General features: G+C 39.7%; 1 protein-coding gene across 1 annotated transcript in view; it reads left to right on the forward strand.

Annotated features, from left to right (window-relative positions):
- The first annotated feature begins 7,924 nt into the window (after window positions 1-7,924).
- The window catches only part of nr3c2 (nuclear receptor subfamily 3, group C, member 2), a 75,151-nt gene continuing 61,113 nt past the window's right edge, over window positions 7,925-21,962 (forward strand). The window contains exons 1-2 of the mRNA XM_072384892.1: window positions 7,925-8,348; window positions 9,806-11,632. Coding sequence (XP_072240993.1) covers window positions 9,825-11,632 — 1,808 coding nt within the window. The 5' untranslated portion in view covers window positions 7,925-8,348; window positions 9,806-9,824. The remainder of the gene's footprint in view (window positions 8,349-9,805; window positions 11,633-21,962) is intronic.

The raw sequence follows: 21,962 nt of genomic DNA on the forward strand, positions 1-21,962 counted from the left end.
TATCTGTTTTTCATGCAGTTCTGCCTGAAGGCCTGAAGATTACAGGCATGCGATATTGATTTTTGACCATGTATCTTCGACACAGAGATGTCTCCAGATTCTCATAATGTTTTGATGATAATATGTTCTGTAGATGATGGATTATCAAAAGTCTTTGCCATTTTACATTGAGGAAATTATTCTGAAATTGCACCACAGTTTGTAGACACTGTTTTTTATGGATTGCTGAATATTTGAACCTCTGCCCATCCTTACCCTTGAGAGACTCTATCTTTGCAAGGTGCTCTTTTTATACCCAATCATGTTACTGACCTGTTGCCAATTGATATAATTAATTGTTGCATGTTCCTGCAGCTGTTTCCTCTATTTCCAGTTATTCTTCTTTTGTTGCCCCTGTCCCATCTTTTGAGATGTGTTGCTGCCATCAAATTCAGGATGAGCTAATATTTCCAATATAATAGTATGTTGTCGCATTTTCATCAGTTGATTTGTTTTCCATCCTCTATTGTCAATGAAACCTTGACTTTTTATATTAGGCAAACATTGGTCACGGTTTTTGAAATTTGAATATAACTTTTGATAGTGTGATTAATTTTCATTTGATGCATTGGCAACTACAGTAAACACAACGAAAATATTGAGTTTGCGTGTTGAATGATTGGAATTTAGATGTTAACACTCGTAACACATGTACAAAGAAATACTCACAAATAAAAATCACCAAACAAAGATTTTAATAATACATACAGCACAATATTTTTTGAGCCACAATATCTATTTAAAAATTAATTCTTTCATCTGGTGAAATCTCATACATGTCTTGTCAGTGTGTGCTATATGAGAGACAAAGGAGCAAAGGGTAACCTTTACAGATGATCCACAAACTGCTGGCTAGTGTATCTGAGTAAAACTGTTTTACTTAATCTTCTGTCCTCTGGTAATCTGGGCTCTTTCGTCTACTGTATCATTACATTGTATGTATAGCAGTGCGATGAGTATGTTGCCGTTTTGTTTTTTCATCTAATACTTTTTTTGTAACAATACAGCCTACATCATTACGTTTCTGACAACACAACACTAATAGACACAGACAGATGCCATGTCGTTTCTTAATCAGTACTTTGATATATGCAGTCATATGAAGAAGATCTGCCTTCAAATATGTGGGCTTCTACTTTAACGTGGGAGTTTTGCTTTTAATAGACTATTTCTAAAATGTGTGACTATGTCCTCTGCAACTGCATAAATCTTTCTTCTTAGAGCACCTTATATTGAAGACTAATTACAGCAGCACGGTAGAGTTTTGCTCAGGAAAATGTTAGTTTGGGTAGTTTTATCTATAGGAATATATCATGCTGTGCAATCATCGCTAGTCAACAAACTTACCACTGATAAGGTGATAGATTCACATCTTGTTGTCACACAATAGTTTGGGCACACCCAGTAAAATTTCTCTTATTGTGAATAGTGAAATGACTAGAATATTAACATAACAAATGAAGCACTATTTTGAAGAGTTTCCTGCGGAATTTGTTTAATATTTTATTGAATATTGAGCTCTCAGGCAACTGTCATGCACTGAGGTCTTAAACCTTAAATGGATTCTTAGGGCTATCAACGGCCAAGGGCTTCTCTAAGCTGTTGCAAAGCATTCAACAATGAACAATTGGATCTAGTGAAGGCTACATGAATAAAGCAAAGTATGTAAAGATCTAATTTTCCTCAGTTCAGAATTCAGATTTAAAGAAATGGTAGTTATTGAAAACAGTGAAGGTAAAGCTGATGTCTGAAAGAAATCCTTCCCGTGAGAGCTGCATGGATTGTTTTAAGGCAAATTAAAACCCCTGGTGGGTTGGAAAAAATCCTTAGGAAGAATTATCAGACTCTTGAGTGGCGCTGCACTCTGCATCAACTGCAACTTAAAAGGCAACGCAATGGAAATTGATTTATAAAGCACAATTCAACAACTAGGTGATTCAACATTGACGACATAGAAGACGTAGGTGCTTGGCATAGAACATAAAAAGGTCAGGTTAATCCGTACTCAGAGAACTGGAGCTACAGTGTTCTGAATCAGCTGCAGCTGTGTGATTGATCGTTTAGGCATACCAGTAAATACAATGTTACGCGATCAAGTCTATTGAAAATAAATGCATGGGCCAGCTTTTCTAAATCACCCTGACATATTTGTCCATTAATCCTTGAAATGTTCCTCAGTTGATGGGTTGACTTCATCATTGACTTGATATGGCATTGTGGATCAGGTCTGAGTTAATAATAACATCCAGATTTCTGGCTATTAACATTACAGACTAAAACTGAGCACAGATTTGGGCTCCAAATACAACAACCTCTGTCTTGTGTTTGTTTAATTGAAGGAAATTCTGTATCATACAGTTATTTATTAATTTGAGAGACTTAATGATTGATTGTAAAGGATTATAATCCCCAGACTATATGGTAATATAGATTTTAGTGTCACTGGCATGACAGTGGTAACATATTTTGTTGCTTTGCATAATCTGGGCCGGTGGGAAACATGTAGATGTTGAATAGGAGAGGCCCCAGAATTGAACCATGGGGAACATGCCAGTTTTGTCCACTCAGATGTGTACCTGTAAACGTGAAAATGTCTTTTGAGTAGGATTCATCGAGATTAGTGCTATCACAGAAAGCCCCCTCCCCCCAGTTTTCCAGTATGTAGAGCATTTGTGGTCGATTGCATCAAACGCAGCATCCAGTTAAGCTAAGACATAAATGTTGCTGCTGTCTGTGTCTAAATAGATGCCATTATTTCTTTAACAGGAGCAGATTCAGTGCTGTGGTGCGGACAAAACCCTGACTGGAAGATGTCAAAATAGCAGCTTAAAGCAATTTAGAAACAAGTCCTAGACAAAACTTCAACAAACCATCTTTAACTTTTCTTTTTTTGTGCTTAACTCTACTCAGTGCCACAGAAATTGTCAGGGGTGCTCACACATCTACATGCCACTGTGAACAGCTAAAAACAGCCAAAGTCTGAAGTTTATTTATTTATTTATTTTTCAGTTTTTCACAGGTACATTCTCTTTACTAACATGAATCAGGAATATCAGTTCATAACACTGTTAAGACGAGACAAACATCATTATCACATTATTTAATGATCTTTTTCTGCAAATGAGTAATGTGATCTGAAGTCAGGCTGTACCACACGAAACTCCCTCTGTGCTGTGATAAAAAATATTATTTTAAGTAAAATATTTGACATGTTAGGACATATTTCAGAATCACCATGTTTTTTAACCACCAACATGCTTTAAACTTTTAAGTTGAACAAACCCTAGTTCGCATGCGTATAGCATGAGAGGCTTTCTCTAGTGAAGGAACCTGAAAAAACTATTCAGGACAGATGATGCGTGACGTCTGTGTAGTCAGGTAACTTAAAGCAATCAGTGTATATCAGCATTAACATGGGGGCTGGAATGAAACCATATACTGCATGTGAAATTAGATTATTTCTGTTGCAGAATCTAACCTTGATATGGTTCTTCTTCATATCCTCTTCCTATGCTGGAATCACTTAAATATGCCTTTATTAGAAATGCATTGTATAAAACAGTTTCACAATGGTATAGTCACACCTGAGCCAACTGAAAGCCTGCAAACTGTGTATCTCATCAACTTTGCACTTACTTCACTGCTTTGCTTCTTCAGACATCATGATTTCTGTTAGATATAATAATGCAAAAACTGGTCGACTTAAACCACCGTGGAAGTCTAAACTCATTTGGTGCTTATGAGAAAGTTGAAGAAGCGGTTAAGTCAGAGGGTACAATATTAGTCATATCTGGAGATTACAACATAGTAACAAACTATTTGGTCATTTGGCTTCTATGAATGCATAAAAGTAAGGGAGTCCATTAAAATTCCATCCATCCATTTTCTATACCCGCTTAATCCGTCGGTCGGGTAGTGGGTGGGCTGGAGCCTATCCCAGCGGTCATCGGACGAGAGGTGGGGTACACCATGGACAGGTCGCCAGTCCATCACAGGGCCACACAGGGACGAATGAGACAAACAACCATACACACGCTCACACTCACTCATAGGGACAATTTAGAGTCACCAATTAACCTGACATGCATGTTTTAGGACGGTGAGAGGAAGCCGGAGTACCCGGAAAGAACCCACGCATACATGGGGAGAACATGGTAACTCCACACTGAAAAGCCCCAGCCGGGAGTTGAACCTGGAACCCTGTCGCTAACCACCACACCACTGTGCAGCCCTCTATTCAAATGAATCACTTATACACTTTTTTTTTTTCATAGCCCAGGGCTCCTTTTCATAACCATCCTGCCCACACTGTCAAAACATGCCAGTTCTCATAGCAACTCTCCTTAAAATTCAATTGATTATATCCCCATGTCTGACCTTCATAGGCAAAAGTTTTACAATCCAACTGTGAGGTTATTCAGCCAGTGTTCCAGATATGTCAGTATATACTGGCCAACGTGAAATTTGTATCTTCCAAACTAAGTGAGACAGAGTCCCCTTCAAGAATTACTTATTCACGAAAATGATTAACATATTCAAATAAAATCAGCTTGTAATCCTTGCACAAAAAGCTTCAAATTTGTCACAGGTAGGAAATATAGCATTAAGTGTGACTGAATACTGAATAATCACTCTGCATGCCATGATGTTGCTGAAGCCATTTACTGCTGCTTGAAAAATGTAGTAGTGAATATGAATATGTAGGCCAAAGCCCTATGACACAAACTCACACAAAAAAAGGAGTGTTCACAAAAGAAGCAGTGATGATATGATCAGGAATTCTTTCAAAACTGCTAGAAGCTATGTCCTACAAAAAAAAGAGTTATATACATTTTTATATCTATATTAAGAGTTTGTAGTTCCCCTTGGGTTTACAGTATAGTACCTAAACTTCTTGTAATGTGGTATCTAAAATCTTCGATAATTTCACTGAAAAGTTGGTGCTGCCACCATCACCCAAGGCGAGACTCATCACACTTGTACCGACAGCCACTGTTACATCACAACACTGAAACAATTCTGAGGAATGTGCAGAGAATTAATAAAACTAATCTAAACTTCACTTGACATGCATTCTCACGGTTAGATGCGGGACATGAAAGTCAGCAGATTCACGTTCCCAAATCATCACATACAGTACCTTTATGTGTCCCACTGCTTTCTGAAGCATGGGAATCTGCTCTGTAGTTGCACACTTCCAGTTGTTCTTCAGTTACGGTAAATGACAGCGACTGTTACACCAATAGGAAACACCAGCAGGATAGTGTCATTCTACAGTTCCTGCTTTATAAACAACTTAAACAAATCACAGTTGTGGTTGGAGGGTGCTGTAATGGACAGAAATCCAGAAGGTGCAAGATTATGAAAACAGCCCTGTACAGGGTTCAAATGCACAGTCACTTCATTGCTTTAGAGACGAATAATTGCCAAGAAAAACTCCCCTAAGCAGGAACAAACAGCTGTGGGAGGATGGTGGTGGCTTATTGCCTGATTGAAACAACCTCTGTAGTTACCACACAGGACAGGGACGAAGTCTTCTGTCGGGTTGACGAGGGAGCTTCAGTGTTAACATGCTCCAATTCACCTGTCCCCATGAGGCACGGCGTGCACCTCTGTTATGCGGTTGGCCTTTTCAGCTTCTGGAGTTGTCAGCTATGTGTCTTAACTGTAGTGGATGCTTGCTTCTTATCATAGCAATCACTCATCTGAAAGGACCCCTCTTGCCTTCAAAACACAGCTATATTTAACTCCCTGTATATGTACAGTGTTTTCGGGCAAGAGTGATTATCTATGATTTGGCTAAAATGGCAGTGCTTGAAAGCTCTGAAAGATTTGAGGGAGCTGTCTTGAATTTTATCAGCAAGCCAATTATCACTGATTTCCTATCTGTTGTACGATCCCTGTCTGAAAAATCATGTTAAGGTAAATTACATTTGCTCCTGATGTGTTTGTCTGGCACCCATTATGTCTAACAGACGAGAAGGAATAATGTTTATGGGTTGGGTTTATATCTTAATTCAGTTTTTTTTTTTGGTTTTGTCAGAAGCAGGTCCCCATTCATGCATAATTAACAGGCAGATCGGGGAGGGGGCAGTGTTACTGGATTGGCTTTGACTAATTTAACCACTGCTGCCTCGTTTGGGCATTGGCTATCGAACAAACAGTGAGAAGAAACATTGAAACTACTTTATAAAGCTCCACTCCGGCAGCCTAAATCTTACATGCAGCCTTTGATGCAGACACATGAAGCACTACAGAATGTGACTGACAACTCCAGAGATTAAACTGATTATTGGCTTTTGCTGGAGCGAATCCAAAGTCTACACTTGTGTTAGTGCCATGAGGTATAGGCAGTAAAATGTAAATAACAGCTTAATCTGATTGATGGAGTCACAACCATTTTTGTTGATGTTGGTATCATAAACACACCCACATTAAGCTTTCCTGTGAGTGCACCAATGGATTCTATCGGTGCGCTATACTAATCTTATCTGATACAAGCTAAAGAATGCCAACTGTTTAATCAGTTAGATAACTCTGTCTCTCTTTAGTGTCTTTTTAGTACATTCCACTTTCTTTTTTGAATTTGCAATTTGAGGTATTTTACAAAACCCAGTTTCTTAAAAAAAAAAACAACTAGACACAAGCAAAACATAAAAAAAGATAATAAAATAAATTAAGCACAAATCGCTAACGGATAATAGACCATCTAAAAATACCAGACAACACAACCCACAGCAGTAGCATTAATTCATGACCACTATTAAAGATAACTGATGCATCCAAATCACAGGGAACTTTCATGCCAATTTAGGGGTGTGTGTCACTTCCATGAGAGTTCATCAATAGACCTGAATAGACTGTCAGCAGATCCAATTAAAGACATCATCAGTGTTTAGTGTAATTATTGTGTTTTATTTCTTGAAAAACAGTATCCACAAATGCCCACCAACATTTAAAAGCATAATATTTAGTAGATTTATTCAAGTAGGGTGCTGGTTTCACTAAATAAATTCACCTGAATTTTAAATGACTTGGAGGTTGGCTCATCCAACCGCAAATGACCATCAGTGGCACTGAATGAAAGTAACATTCCAATGACTCTGCTCTATGTTGTTTGGAAGGCTATGAACAGGTTATGTTTGTGGGTTGTTTAAGTGCTGATTGAGCCGCTGGCTGTCTTGATGAGGATAGTTTTGCAAACGTATCCCAGCGGTCCTTTTTGTTAAATTGAAAAAAAGATACATTGAAATTCTACAAATGCCGTCTTATACATGATGGTGATTGACGGGTAGCCTTAATACAACTATGACTACCTGACGAAAAGGAGGAAATCACTAGTCTGAGATTTGTGTAATAGTGTATTTTGTCCTAATTTGACATCAACCGCATGAAGCGGCATCTTGGCCGCTCAGTAGTTTTGCCCTCTGGACTGCAGTAGAAACTTTGCTCCACCTAGTGGAGGCAGCCACTATAGTCTCACACAGCTCCACTAACTTGACTCCTCAGTTAGTACTTGTGGGTTACACAAACTCCATGTCAACTATTAAGTGGGGCTCCTCTTCTCTCTCGTCTTCCTCAAATGTGCGCATGCACACCTGCACATTATCTGAAGCCTTTTCAGATAATGTGACAATAACGAAATACAGTATAAAGTACAAAATAAGACATGTTGTTCTGCAACAAAGAATCTTGCAGAAAAACTTGAAGCGGGTTTTTTTTTTTTAAATCAAATCAAACAGACCGGCCACGTGAGTTTCCTCTTTTCAAACACTGCACAGAGTACGGTGCCCTATTTCCAGACGGCTCCGTCTACCTGCGCTGCGAGCCCCTCCCTCCCTCCTCCCTCCTCCTCGGAGTTTGCGTTGCACTCGTTGCAGTAGGAGGGTCCATGTGCACAGAATGACGTCGCTCTGACTGCAAGTCCGACCGACTCCTCCGTTTGTTTTTATTACTCTCTTTTTTTTTTTAAATGCAGGGCCCCAGGTTCGTTAATCTGCGAAATTACGGCCATAATGTGAGATTATCCGCCGCTGTTGCCCGACCCATCGCTGTCGTTCGTCCTGTTCGGAGCAGCGGCTCGCTGTTGTGGATTACTAGTGATAATACGCAGTAGACTTCTCCTTCAGTGTGTCTAGCTGTCAAACTGAACACAATGTGTTGGAAAGAGTAGGTAGAGCGCATTTGTTGATATTCATTGACTTTGCTTTGCGTGTCCTTTTTTTTTTTTTTTTTTTTTTTCCCCCGTCCTCTGGATTATCGCTGCCCAGCAACACGGCCACCTGACAACTCTGAATGTCGTAATTAAGGTAAGGAAAGACGGAGCTCGCTGTTTGACTGTACATTTTAATTTCGCGCTGGTCTGAGACAATACTGGGAGCGAACTCCTCGCCGTTCATTTTGATATCTGGATACTTACATACTGGCTCTATGTGTGGAGGAGAAATCTAATAACTTTCACCCGGGACCGTTAGCTCTCTGTCTGCTCTTTAATGAAACTCACCAAGAAGTTTCATGTTGCCCTCCTAATTTACTAAAAGACTCCTCTAAACTCGAAATAAACATGTTCTATAGAGTCTACATCTCCGCAGCCATTTGTCTGGAGACAATTATACAAAGTTTAGTGCTATATAAGTATTGTCTAAAATGCAAGTTAAATTATTTTTATTTCATCCCGATGCACCAAGGCCTTCCTTTCAATCCTTAAACTGTATATATCTAGCACGAAAATTAACTTCAGTGGCTAGAATAAAGCAAAAAGCCTCGTGCTTTTTCTTTATTTTGAGAACGCTCAAAATGGAGAGATGCAGAAAATCCCACAGAGGCAGGGTTATCGCGTTTGCTGTAAAGAGATCGACTTTACATCTGGTTTGATTTCCATATCAAAGATTAACTGGATAAAACATGATAGAAAACGAGGATGGATTTATATCTAAGGCCGCGCACATGTGCGCAGGATATTTTGCATTCAGCGTGACTAACTTTAACTCATAATCTTGGCTGCCCGAGCTGTGAGCCCAAAGGTGTGCACCGCAGCATGCAAAACACACGCTGACACATCACCCTAAAGCGGTGCCTTTATCGATTCAATCTGCTGTGTTAATTGTTTGATTGTTGTCATTATTCTTGTTGCTTTTGCGCGCGGTGAAGCCACTCCAGCGCCTGAAAACAACATCTCAAGTTGTGTCGCAGCTACATGTTGTGATGGAAAGAGCAATAACTCCTGAGTGACAGCTTTCTGTCCAATCCCCGAATGGCCTGGTGAAGCTGATGGATTTCGGGGTGAACTGTCCAATAGAGGCGCAGTAGAGGTGGGAATTTAAGCAAAAAAAAAAAAAAAAGTCGACGTCACGGAGATGTATTAACCCTTGCAAGGAAGTTTTCTTCAAGTTATCGAACTGTACATCCTCAGCAGCGCAGCGATAAGAACTTCTATCTATGAGAGAGGAATGCTGCCCAGACTTGATTTGGACTGTTTTAAAGCATGTCTTGACGCACTAAAAGTATCCATTTGAACATGTATATATGTATACATTTGTAAATTAAATTCTAGGTCCTCACACAGCCATCCCTCACGTGTCTTACCTCTTTCACCTCTTCAGTTTTCAGCTGAAGTGTAACTTGATGCTTTAGCATTTATCCTAAACATGAATACTACACACGGAATATTTATTTGACATTGATTACCATATTCTTACATGTCTTATTCAGTCTCTGCCTGAAGTCTAAAACTATTAATGAGCCATTTTTTTTCCATATTTACCAGGTGAATCAATGAGCCAGCTATGGAGACCAAAAGATACCAAAGTTTCTTTGATGGAGATGACACAGAGAACAAATGGTCTCATGTCCCCAGCAGTATGGAGTATAGCTGCAGCACAGAGGACTCAAGCCTGACTAGCAGTGATATCTTGATGGACATAGTCAATGTCAGCTGCTCTGCTGGAAGCCCGGCTGCTGACAGCAAAGACGACAATACTAAGAAGCAGGAACAGTCAGTGCTTCGGCTCAGCCAGAACCAGCCATTTGCTCTCCCACATTTCAACAACTCCCTGCATGGTCATAAGCAGGAAATGGACTCCAAAGAGCTTTCCAAGACTGTGGCTGAGTCTATGGGCCTGTATATGAATGCTGCCAGGGAGGCTGATTTTGCTTTTAGCCAGCATGGAGGCAGCACAAGCCCTGGTAAACTGTATCCAGCCTGTGGACGGCCTCTTGAAGAGAACCAGTGTGGCTCCACAAAGAGCCCCAAGTTAAAGCCGTTTGGTTTCCAGCAGCCGAGCACCACTCCCAGAGAATGCACCACTGGGACTCCTGTTAGCTCTGCATCTATGCTGGCCTCCTCTTTGTCATGCAGTCCCAAGACCTCCAGCTCCATTTCCAGCCCTGGCGGCAGTAACAATATGGTGTCCTCTACTACCAGTCCTCCTACGTGCTTTGGACCACTATGCTCATCTGTTAGTAGTCCTGTGAGTCAGACTTCGTGTGCTGCAACTTTAGCCAACATCAAGCGCAGGAATTCAGTCACATGTAGCCCTGTAGAGTCCAGCACAGTTGGCTCGCCACCACTCACCAGCCCGCTTAATGTCATGAGGTCCCCAATGTCCAGTCCGCAGAGCATGAGTAGTGTGAGATCCCCTCCGTCCTGCAGCACTGCATGTAACATTAGGTCGTCTGTTTCAAGCCCTACAAATGGAAGCTGTACCGGCACCACCAACAACTGCAATGCAGTAAGACCCTCCATCTCCAGTCCAGCCACAGGGGGTGCTATGGCTGTCAGCAGTCCACAAAACCCCTGCTCTGCTGGATTTCCAGTGTCTAGTCCTGCTGGTGGTCTGGGTTTGGTGCAGAATGATACTAACAGCCCAGAAGCAGCTGGGCTGTCCAGAGACACGGACTTCAAGAACTTTGAGTTTCCCAAAGTAGAGATGGTAGACGGGGAAGTGTTCAGTGTCGGCTTAGACCAGATGGGCATGGTTAAGTACATTAAGAACGAGCCGGGGACTGACTTTAGGAGCATGTGTTTAGGCAGCTCAAAATGTAATGCGAGTAACACACCTTTTATTACACAGATAAAGAGTGAGCCAAACAAAATGGAGGGATGTTTGAACCAACAGCCCTATGGTGAGCAGCCACCATCTTGTGGGCTCTTCCCTGCATCTGAGACCACGTATTTGTCCCTGAGGAATAACACTGATGAATACAGTCTTTCTGGGATCTTAGGACCCCCTGTCTCCTCTGTGAATGGGAACTATGAGCCTGACGTGTTCTCTAACAATGTTCTGTCTAAAGGGGTTAAGCAAGAGTCCACTGATGGCAGCTATTACCAAGAGAATAACAGTATGTCCACATCCGCCATTGTTGGAGTTAATTCCGGTGGACATTCATTCCATTACCAGATTGGAGCGCAAGGAACAATGTCATTCACACGGCATGATGTGAGAGACCAGTCCAACCCATTGTTGAATCTAATTTCACCTGTAACTGCATTAATGGAGTCGTGGAAATCCCGACCAGGCATGTCACAAGGGTCACTGTCAGGTAGAGGGGAAGGATATCCAGGCCAGAACTGCATCGCTGACAGCATGTCAAGGTAAGAGGAATGAAAACGTCTCGAGGTCTCTCTGTGTGGCTGTTCAGTGTTCAGTTTTACTTTAGTTTGACCCTAAAGAGCAACAGTTTTCAGTTTTCCTCAATGTTTTTTTCTTCAGTGTATCTGTCAAAGAGCATATCTCCAGAGAAATTCACGAGACCTTTGTTGCACAGTCATATCTGTGTTTGTCCTAAGAAGTGCAGCAGGACTTGGAAAAGGCAGTGGGATGCAGACTGGGGAGGGGAGGGAGTGAGGGGGGGTGTTCAGGTCATAGTTATAGTAGCATGTGGTCACAAAATTATCTCTCTTGATACTGCCCTGTGCACTACTGTAACACAGAGGCAAAGTTTACCTCTTATCAGGGGTCTATGTGTAAGCACAACAACAAAATGTATTGGTCTGTTATCAGGAGGTCTAGCTTAGACCTTGTGTAATGCAAATATCTGTTTTTATGGGCTCTTGGCCATTGGAAGCATCATAAATTATGAATGATTGATCACAGGCTATTGTTGCCAAACTGGTGAAATAAACAGCTGATTTTGTTGGGAGGATGAGGGTGGAGTGGGGTGAAATAAAACAAACAGGCCTAAGGGAAAAGAAATCTGTGATGTTTGCCAATGTGTCAAAGTAGAACTCTGATGCCATTAATATGCTGCTGTCGTTTCCTGGTCTTCTACTTTTATTTGAAGGAAGTAAATATTCAAGATGATTAATCACAGTGAATTTTAAATCAGTCATCTCGATCATGATATATTTAACAACACTGAAGCTACAACGGTATATTAAACTATTAGTGAAAACTGCCTGGTTACAGTAAATCAGGCAGGCAGGTTTGTGATTCAGTATGAGGGAAGTTTGCATATCATGCAGCAAGTTTAAAATAAAAGTTAACAGCGATTGGTGTTCACATGACAAACATGTTGCGATCACCTGTTTATGGATGGGATGTCATAAACACAGTTTTATGATCTGGAACAAAGACGCACTAAACAAAATCAGAAATGACATCTGACTTAGTAGCAAAGCTTTTGATAATAATCAGATGCTCGGTGTAAGAGGACTACTGTACTACTGTGAGTAATGTGAGCCTCTGCTGGGCTGCTGTTGTTTACTGCTCTGCACTGTTTGACTGATACTTGACAATGACAAGTCCAAACTGAGTTTGGGGCTGTGATGTTGCACAGAATCCTGAAATGGAGATTTATTAGATAAAAGTTTTCTTCCAGATCTTACTGATTTCCCTGCCTCTTTCAGCAATATATTTAAAAAATGTTCTTCTGCTTAGTCGCTGTCATGTTTGGGACAAGTTTAGAGGGAGGGACTGGCAGAAAATCAGCGTATTACAGTGTTACATTGTATAGATCGCATTCAGTCCTATGATGTCTCCAGATCACCAGCAAACTAACTTACTGGACATTATACATGTAGTGTAAGACACAGCTGCTACTGCCTCTGTTGGCTGTTTTTTCTTTTTTTACGTGAACATTTACAGTGGGATGTGTCCATCATAGTTATTATTAAACAATCCCTTTTTGCTGCAAGATGTATGCTGTGATTTGACCACACTGAATACCAGATCAGTTGTCCATGTTTAATTTCTGTACTTTCGACCCCCAAAAATGTGAAATATGCCACGTGCTCTGTGCCTGTTCGCAGGTATCTGTGTCTGTATTTATTTATACTGCATCTCTCCATAGCATGATTTTTCTATCCTCTCAGCTTGACGTGTTTATTCAGCTTTACATGTACAGTGCACACTTGTCTAGAGAGTAGATACTCCGTCTGTGTGTTTGTGCATGTGCTATAACAAGGCTTGCAGCTCTGTGGAGACTGATACAGCCTGTTACCTTGGAGGCGACCCATATGGCAGGAGCCAAAGCGATGTTGACGGGATCACTGCCACCTTGGTCCTAATGAGATCCAGCTTAGCCCTAATGTCAAACAGGATGACAGGAAGAGGTGGGCCACATGGCAGCTAGCCAGCCAGGCAGGGAAGAAGACACACAAACCAAAAAAATATCCATACATTCATATAATGCTTATATGCTACACACATACATGTACTATATATAGCTACGGAAATGTCTCAGGTAGAATGTGGTTTTTGTCAGCAGCTGCTGACTTCTTTCAGTGCCCAGTCACATCAGTAGTATTGACAGCTAGACTTACTTAGCCTGCCTGGAATTTGAAAGTACAGTGCAGGAAATCAGTGGTGCTCTCCAGCATTGGACAGACTCCATGGTGCCCAGGGCTTATATCTCATAGGCAAAAATATTATGCAGTCATTAAAAAGCACAAGTAAAACGCTTTCATCCACCGAAGCCTTGGATGACAGAGTGCTAAATCCCATGACTCCTCTTTTTTTCTCACTTTGGTTTCCTCTGTAAATGGTTTTAATTAAAAATGGCTGCTCAGCTGAGGAGTCTGGATTACTTTGTACAAATGTTTTAACTTCAACTCACAAGAGAATGAAAAAATAAGACTTCTAAAATTGTTGCATTCACAGGATGTTTGAGCTTTTAAGTCTAAAATCAAACATACGGAGCATTTCATTTGAGTCTTTATCTTTTGGAGGAATACTAGGAAAAACATTAAACTACAGGTTATAAAATATATAAATAAATGACTGCAATATGGCCCACATCAGGATCAGGGATGTAGATAATGTTTGCTCACTGTCAGATCTCTAAATCTCTTTTTACCCATATCTATGGCATTTTGCACTGGTTTTCACAGTAATGTTCCGCTACACAGAACTTTTCTAAAACTTGTCAGCCCTCTGACATTATATTGTCATAATCACACCGACAATAAAAAAGTAAAAATAGAAGCCATCAATGTATGTTATGATTTATTGTGTTCTCATGCCTATTATGCCTCAACAGTAGCAATGACAAAAGATGCACCATATGAGGGAAAAGTTGCTGTTTTGCAAGGTTGCAGCCAGTTTCTTTAGCTCACCTTCACGAAGAAGCACCAGAGTCAAGCGGGGAAAATGCTTTACACTGGACTTTGGCCAACTCTCAATGTTCTGCAGAGGGATGAAAAGGCATACTCCTGAGAGAACACTAATAAGGTTTTAATTGTATGTTCCTCCACTAAATTAATGGATGGAAATGATTTGATTAATTCAGACACTGCTGGATACTAATATCCAATTAAATACCAACACCAGGCATGCACAGGGGCTCCCAGTGCATTATGGGTTCCTGACTATAAAGCGGGCAGCTGCTTCTTTGGGTTGTGAGAAAGATGTTACAGGTGAAGGTGTTGGGGAATGGCTATGAGTCTCATCTGCCGACATAACGTTGTGCCAAAGATGTTGTCTTGTGTTGCATGCAAGTGCTTTAATTATGTGCATTCTCATGAGTGCTGGTGAATATTTAATTATATAGTAGTAATTAAATGGAGAATATGATAATTTAATTGTGCTAGATTCCATCTTTAGCACTATGCTGACAAACTTCAAGTCAACATAGATTGATGTTTCTCTGGCATTTGTGTAGCATTTATGTCATTGTATAATTCAGTAAAGTTAAATCACTGTTAGAGAATGTTAGAAAAAACCCACGTGAAATCTTTCTATTTCATTGTTTTGAGTTTGAACATTTTTTTGGTGTTTTAAGTGTAGACAGTCATCCATGCACTGGGTGTTCATCTGCTGGGAAAACCTGCATCCTGGCAATCACATGGATGTTAGTTTAACAATTGGTACCTATCTAAAGATTTTTGTAGACCAGTCATACCCCACATATGGAAAGTACAGTAGCAGCTTCCCCTAGCAGGACAGCAGTGGGTCCAGCAAAAACTGCTTAGGAAGGGCTCAAAGAAAACAACAGTCTGAGGCATTCAGCTGACCCACAAACCTCCCAGATACCAGTCTGATAGGATCTGGTGGCATCTGCAAGAAACAAACCCAATCTACAAAGAGCCTGCTCCACAACCCAAATGATGTTTTGCTAATGTCCCAGTACCAGACACTGCAGGACACCCTCAGATATTCTTTGTCCATATCCTGACTGGTCAGAGCTTTTTTTGGCAGCATGAGGTGGTCCTACTCATTTTAGTGGTCATAATGTTGTGTCTGATGAATCTGTGTACATATGAGTTTATTATTCACTTAATAAATCCAGTTCAGGCGTTAGTAAATGTATCTTGACTAAAACAACATACACTGATAATACACAATAGCAATCTTTAATCAGTTAGTGCACAGGGCTTAACTAATTCCTGATAATTAGTAATTATTATTAATAATAATAATAGTAATAATAATGATCATAAATAAGAGCAAAAATAATAATAATATTGATAATAAAATTAGTTTAATGACAATATATAAAAAGTCACTTATTAAAACACCTGAAGGAAAAAACCAGCAACAAATAAAGCAATACAAAAACATCTGCAAAGGTCTGGCTCTTTTCTGTCCTCAGGACAACCAGTGGTGGGTTGTGTGGGTTGGTTGGAGGCTGTGTAAAGCAGAATCAAGAGGCATTATTCAAGATCTGAAGAGTAAAAATTGGTGCAAGTTTTCAAGTTTCACTGTTTACATCTCCTAAGATTGAAAAATTTTACTGTTGACAAAAATCCACAAAGTATAGGGAAACGTTCTCTTATCGAGCTTTTTAGACAAAGGAGTTCATACGGCTTCATGAGCCAAATGCAGAGGAAATATGATTCCTTTTAAATTAGTGTACACTTAAGTGTTTCAATTGTTTAGGCACGATGTGGTTAATCTTGAACTCATTTTCAATCTCATAATCTTCCTTCAGAGAACTAGTTTAATACTATCATGCGATTAATAATGATTTCCTAATGGTTCTTTAGACTCGTGTTGTGATGCAGTTTACTTTTTCACTGGGCTTTGCAGAGCAATGAATAGACAACTGTTATTGTGGCTAGCCTCAATTTGATCAGAGTGATTGATTGTGGTCATCAGCTCAAGAGCAGTAGACACATGTGTCAGCTCTATTAATAGAGAGCATAAAGGGCTTTATTAGGTTTTATTGATCAACCAACAATCGCTTAATTATTGTGAGATTATGCCCCTGAGGGTATATTTGGGGACCAAAATGTGTAGAATTGCTCAGAATCAGTTTTGATCATATCAAATATAAATTGTCAACTTGGTGCGGCATAGCTTTCTGAACTTTTAATGCCTGTACAGCCCACCGTTATACCTTGCTGTGCTGCAGTGCCTCTCAGCTGGTAACTGTCCCCTGTATGGTTTCAGAGCTGCATAGTCACATAAAATGTATTTTCAGCAGCAGTTGACAGCTGTTTGTGGAGCAATTCAGCAGCTGAAGAGTCAGATTTTTTTTCCTTAAGAGATGGTGGAGATCAAATTAGAGCGAAAAAAACAAAACGTGATTATTTTGATCTATTGAATCAAACATGCTCTGTGTTGGTCTCTGTTAGATTTGCTGGTAATTTTTTGCAAACAGATTCACTACAGTGACTGAAGTGATAACTTGTCTGTGATGTGCTTTTTGCAATGATTAATATGATTAAAATCTCTTTATGGTATTTTAATGGGAAAGCAATGGTCACTTTTAATGCTCACCCCCGTCAACTTCCTAATTTTTTTCAGCAAATTCAATTTTGCCACCGAATACTCAGATTACGTTAGTGCATTTGTGAACTACTACTAGAGGAAGATGCTAGCTTTAATTTAGTCAAAATGTCTCTTTTCAAAAGAAGGAAAAATAGAGACATAAAATTACATAAAAGAAGCACAGATGTGGGCTGTATAACTCTATTCACCTTAATAGATAACCCACGACAAAAGCCAGCTTTCTTTTCCAACTTTATGAATGGATGCTTCTTACCTTTAGGTATTTCAATAAAGAAGCATGAATGTTATCTTTATTTAAAGAACCCATATGATACTGTGTGGTACGTTGATTGGATGCTATTGTTGCACATAAAAGAGAGTCATTTTTAAAGTCTCTCCTCAGCCTCCTCCACACAGAGCCATGAACACACACACACACACAAGTACACAAAACCGTCGGCAACAACAAGACAAACAGCACATATTCTAGGCTGGACTTAACACTCCAATAAAAGTGCGCTTCTTGCTGGCTGAGGCTCCTGGGATTTGAATGCTTGTCTTGTCCTCAATTGAACTTCTTCCTGAAACACAGTCTGGTGACAGAGGGCCAGATTTCCGCTTGGGCCAGGCCTGTAGCTGGAGATCTACTCTCTGTTACCTACTGCTGACATTCCCTTCTGTTGTTGGGGTTATTAACAAACTGCATAAAGGAGGCAGAAACTGAATACCAGGGTTGCAACAAAGCATAGTGCACGCTTCTGTGTGTTGATGAATGCCCTGATTTTTGTTGTGTGAATTGCTGCAGCTGAATAGCTGTCTTTTGTGCACCGAGTACTTTGTTTACCTATCATGCAGGAAGTCTCCAAGATTTCTCACACGATTGTTTTTAAAGATCCCCCAAGTCATGATATTTTAAGGGAGGTTTGTGTTTCAATAATAAAGATTAACTACAAGGAAATGGCAGTGAAGATATTTGTAACGTATTAGTTAGACATTCATTCAGAGCTATAGAAATAATTACATCTATATTGTATTTTAGATGGAGAAGAAAAACCATCTCAACTTTCTCGCAGCATATTATTGCCTTTGTATCATGAAACATTTGACTGTGCAAACAAGGCATGCCTTTATCATTCATGTTTTATAGGAGCTTGTCTTAATGTTCAAGCCAAAGTGCTTATGACCAAACCCAGTATTTGTCTTGTTAGTTTCTCCATGGAAAGGATGACATAAAGTAAGACACTTCCAAAAAAATGCTAATTGTTTGGCTTGAAAGGTTCCCAAAGTAGGTCATCCATAGTTGGCTCAAATAAAGTGAAGTGTGTGTGTTTGTGTGTTTTGGTTTGGGGGGGGGGGGGGTAGAGAGTGGTGGGTAGAGGAGGACTCTGAGGCCTTTTACATAACACTTTTACTGTGTCCAAAAAAACAGACACTCACAGAAGGTGCATCCTCAAACACTTGCAAATCTGCAGATCCCATCAATCAAAAGACTGTCATTGTGATGTACATGACAAGCATGAAAACATCGGTGTTGATGATGTTTCATTAAGAACAGCAAGAAATAAAGTTAACCTCTTTTTAGGTCCCTTAAGGTTATTGAGTGCTTAAATGCAATCACCTTCATAAACATTCATAAATTTCAATTAATTTTGCATCCATTTGCTCTGCTGTCTTGATATTGATTGTTCTATGGTATTTCTAATGATTAACTTACAGAAAGTGTTGCATATACCTAAACTGGATGCACCATTCAATTCTCAATTGAATAATAAGTAGAGAATATTGCTGTTGACAAAGTGAATGAAAGAAAGTGCATACTGATCTGAACATGCTGTTTACCAGCCCATATTTTTTTCAAGTTGCAGAAACACCCTGTAATTCTATCACACATTTTCACCATGATCCCAAAAATCCACGTTGGCTAAGTACATCCTGCTCTGCTGGAGGGAGAAACACCGGATGATTTGTGTGTGTCTTTTGTCAAGCATTAAGTTGAATCCATAAAGCACTGTCCCACAGAATCCCTGTTATTCAGGAATTAGCTCCTCCAGGGGCACAAATCATGTATGTACCCCTGCAGCACCCAATTAAACATTGACTTGGATAGTAAAACTAAGCGTCTAAGGACCAAAAACAGCTCAGGGAAATAGATAATATATTACAAGTGCACCTGTTGCAACAGAAGGGAATTTGCTTGTCTGACAATGCAAAAATGTGAAACGCGTTTTTCAGGAAGAGCAATATGATCCCAGTTTTAGTTGTACAGTGGAAGTAACAAGAAAAGCCATAATTGAGGGGAGACTAAAATGTCGGTGTTCAAATTACATATAAACTAAAAGAAAACAAAAAACTTTTTTTTCTTTTCCTAGGTTATGTCTGGTCATGGAGATAGTTAAAGTTTCACCCATTCACTGTCAATACCTGCTTTATTCCATTCAGGATTGCAGAGAATTGGAGCCTGTCCCAGCTGCCATTGGGCAGCAGACCGGGTACACCCTGAACACAGAGACAAACAACCACGCATGCTCGATTTCACACCCATGCCCAGATCCGTGTTAGTGTCAGTAGTTAACCTAAAGCGTATCTTTTTGGATTATGGGAGGAAACTTGTTAATATTGAGAAAGGATCTATTTGACCCTGTTTTTGATCATTCCTTAAGAGACAATTTGTTTTCTAATAACTGATAACTTTAAAAAGTCTGAAAACTTAACAATGTCTATGAAAACAATGAAAAGATGAATTACAGGAAAAACTAAAGCAGTTCTAAAATTACAATCAGCATGGCACCGGGTGGAACATGAACCCAGGCCTGCCAGGTCAAATTCTTGTGCTGTATCTGATGCTAGTTACCATCACTTCCCTCTTCGTGGCTTTTGCTAACTGTAAAGAGAAAGACAGTTAACAGTAAGAGGTTGTGGAAGCCTTCCAATTTAAAAGGAAAATGCAAATAACGGTCAATGTCAATAAATAACAGATGTGTCTCAATTTTTAAAACTAAACTCACGTTCATGGCTGTGGACCAACGGAAGTATAACATGTTTAACTGCACTGTCCACAGTTGTCCGCAAAAAGTTGAGATGAATAGAACTTTTCTGTTCCTTTAATCCACAGTAGATGCTTGCTGTACAGGTATTGTAAGCACTTGTTTTTCATTAGAGTAACCATGATTTCCTATCTACCTCCATTGCTTTGGGAAGATTTCAGATCTGAGAGAAAAACAAGAGTTGGTCATTGAAACTTCAAACATCTTCATACCAACAGAAATGTGTCCTTGGATCATAAATTTTGAATTTGTTACGGTCCACAAGCTGGCACTTAATGTAAGATTTTTAATCTTGTCGACTTCTTGGTTGACCGACTTGATCCAGATTTAAATAGTGTCTTAGAAAAAAAGGATTTGAACATACTAGCAAATTGATGATTTTATCTTAATGAACTGGATTTTATTTGAGCCTGATCATAGTGAGAACAAATAACTGAATGTGGCTGTGTGTTTGGAAGTCTCTCAACTGTTTATACGGTGTTAAAAAGGTCTACAGCTTTATGAAATGCTCAGATGTAGCTGTTCTCCCTGTAGTTACCTGCACTGTACCTGGTATAGACAAATACTCCCCTGTTCAGTGTCTGCTTTTTGTTTTGCCTGCCTGCCTCTGACTTGGCTACAGCTGCCTGTTTCCCTCCGCTCTGAAAAGAAAGGAGTCAGGGGTATTTTTGGATTTTGACTGTTAAGCAGGAGCTTTCTGGTTAATTCTCAATCTTGCACAGCTGCTGGATCTTGGTGAGAATTAAAGAAGCCGACTTACCATTATACACTGAAGCTGGATTTTTAGCTAAACAAAGAAAGATCATATCCCTGCCTTATTTTTGTTGTTTGTCTAACCAAGTGCAGACACATTCACTGACTAACAGTTCTGCCGTGTTGGGGTTCAGTTTCATTTTAGTGACATGCTCATTTGGGTTTTCCACATCGGAAGATTAATGAATTAACTGTAAATGTGCAAGGCAACATCTGGCTTAAATAATGCTGTCATCACTGTAAAATTCCCTTTCACTTTGAATTAGAATTTAAACAAGAAAGACTGAATTTGTTCGGTTAAGATATTTAGGCATTTATTTGTAAAATGTTTCAAATCATTTTATACACTCACAAATACTTGAAGCAGCAAAGGCAAATGCACAGCTCGTTGGAAGTGCCAACATTAAGCTGCGAAGACTCAACAACATTGTTTTTGGACTGCAGTCCAGATGATGTTATACCCAGTCAGTGATTATAAAAAAGGAATTAGTCGTCTTTATATTTCCTCTGATTTTGTTAATCAAACATCTGGTTAGTGTTGCCGCTTTCAATTCCTGATGTCATGCAGCAGTCAGAGAAATCTTTTATGGTCCAATTTTTTCACGAGTGACAAATTGATTTGGGGGTTTGCATCAAGAATTTTCTGGTCATTTCCAGTGTGAGCATGTGCATGACACGGGGTGACGATAATAATGTCAAAGGAGACCAGGATATATTCTCGTAGTGTAATTCTCTTATTGTACTTTTCCCCCCACATGGAGTAAGATAACATTGTTTTGATAGATTGTTATACCTAGCACATAGTTTGTTTGGGGCTGGTTTTGTAGGAGGATATCATCTTACTTGTCACTAATATTATTTAAGTTCATCTTTCATTCCAGTATTATTGCAGCTAAGAAAGCATTATGTTCAAATGTGATGCAGACACTATTTCAACTCATGTTGAGGTTTCCCCTTCGACAGACTGAGAAGATAA

This window comes from Leuresthes tenuis, unplaced genomic scaffold (genome assembly GCF_036924035.1).
Source record: "Leuresthes tenuis unplaced genomic scaffold, fLeuTen1.0.hap1 SCAF_4, whole genome shotgun sequence".
In the NCBI taxonomy this organism is placed as follows: domain Eukaryota; kingdom Metazoa; phylum Chordata; class Actinopteri; order Atheriniformes; family Atherinopsidae; genus Leuresthes; species Leuresthes tenuis.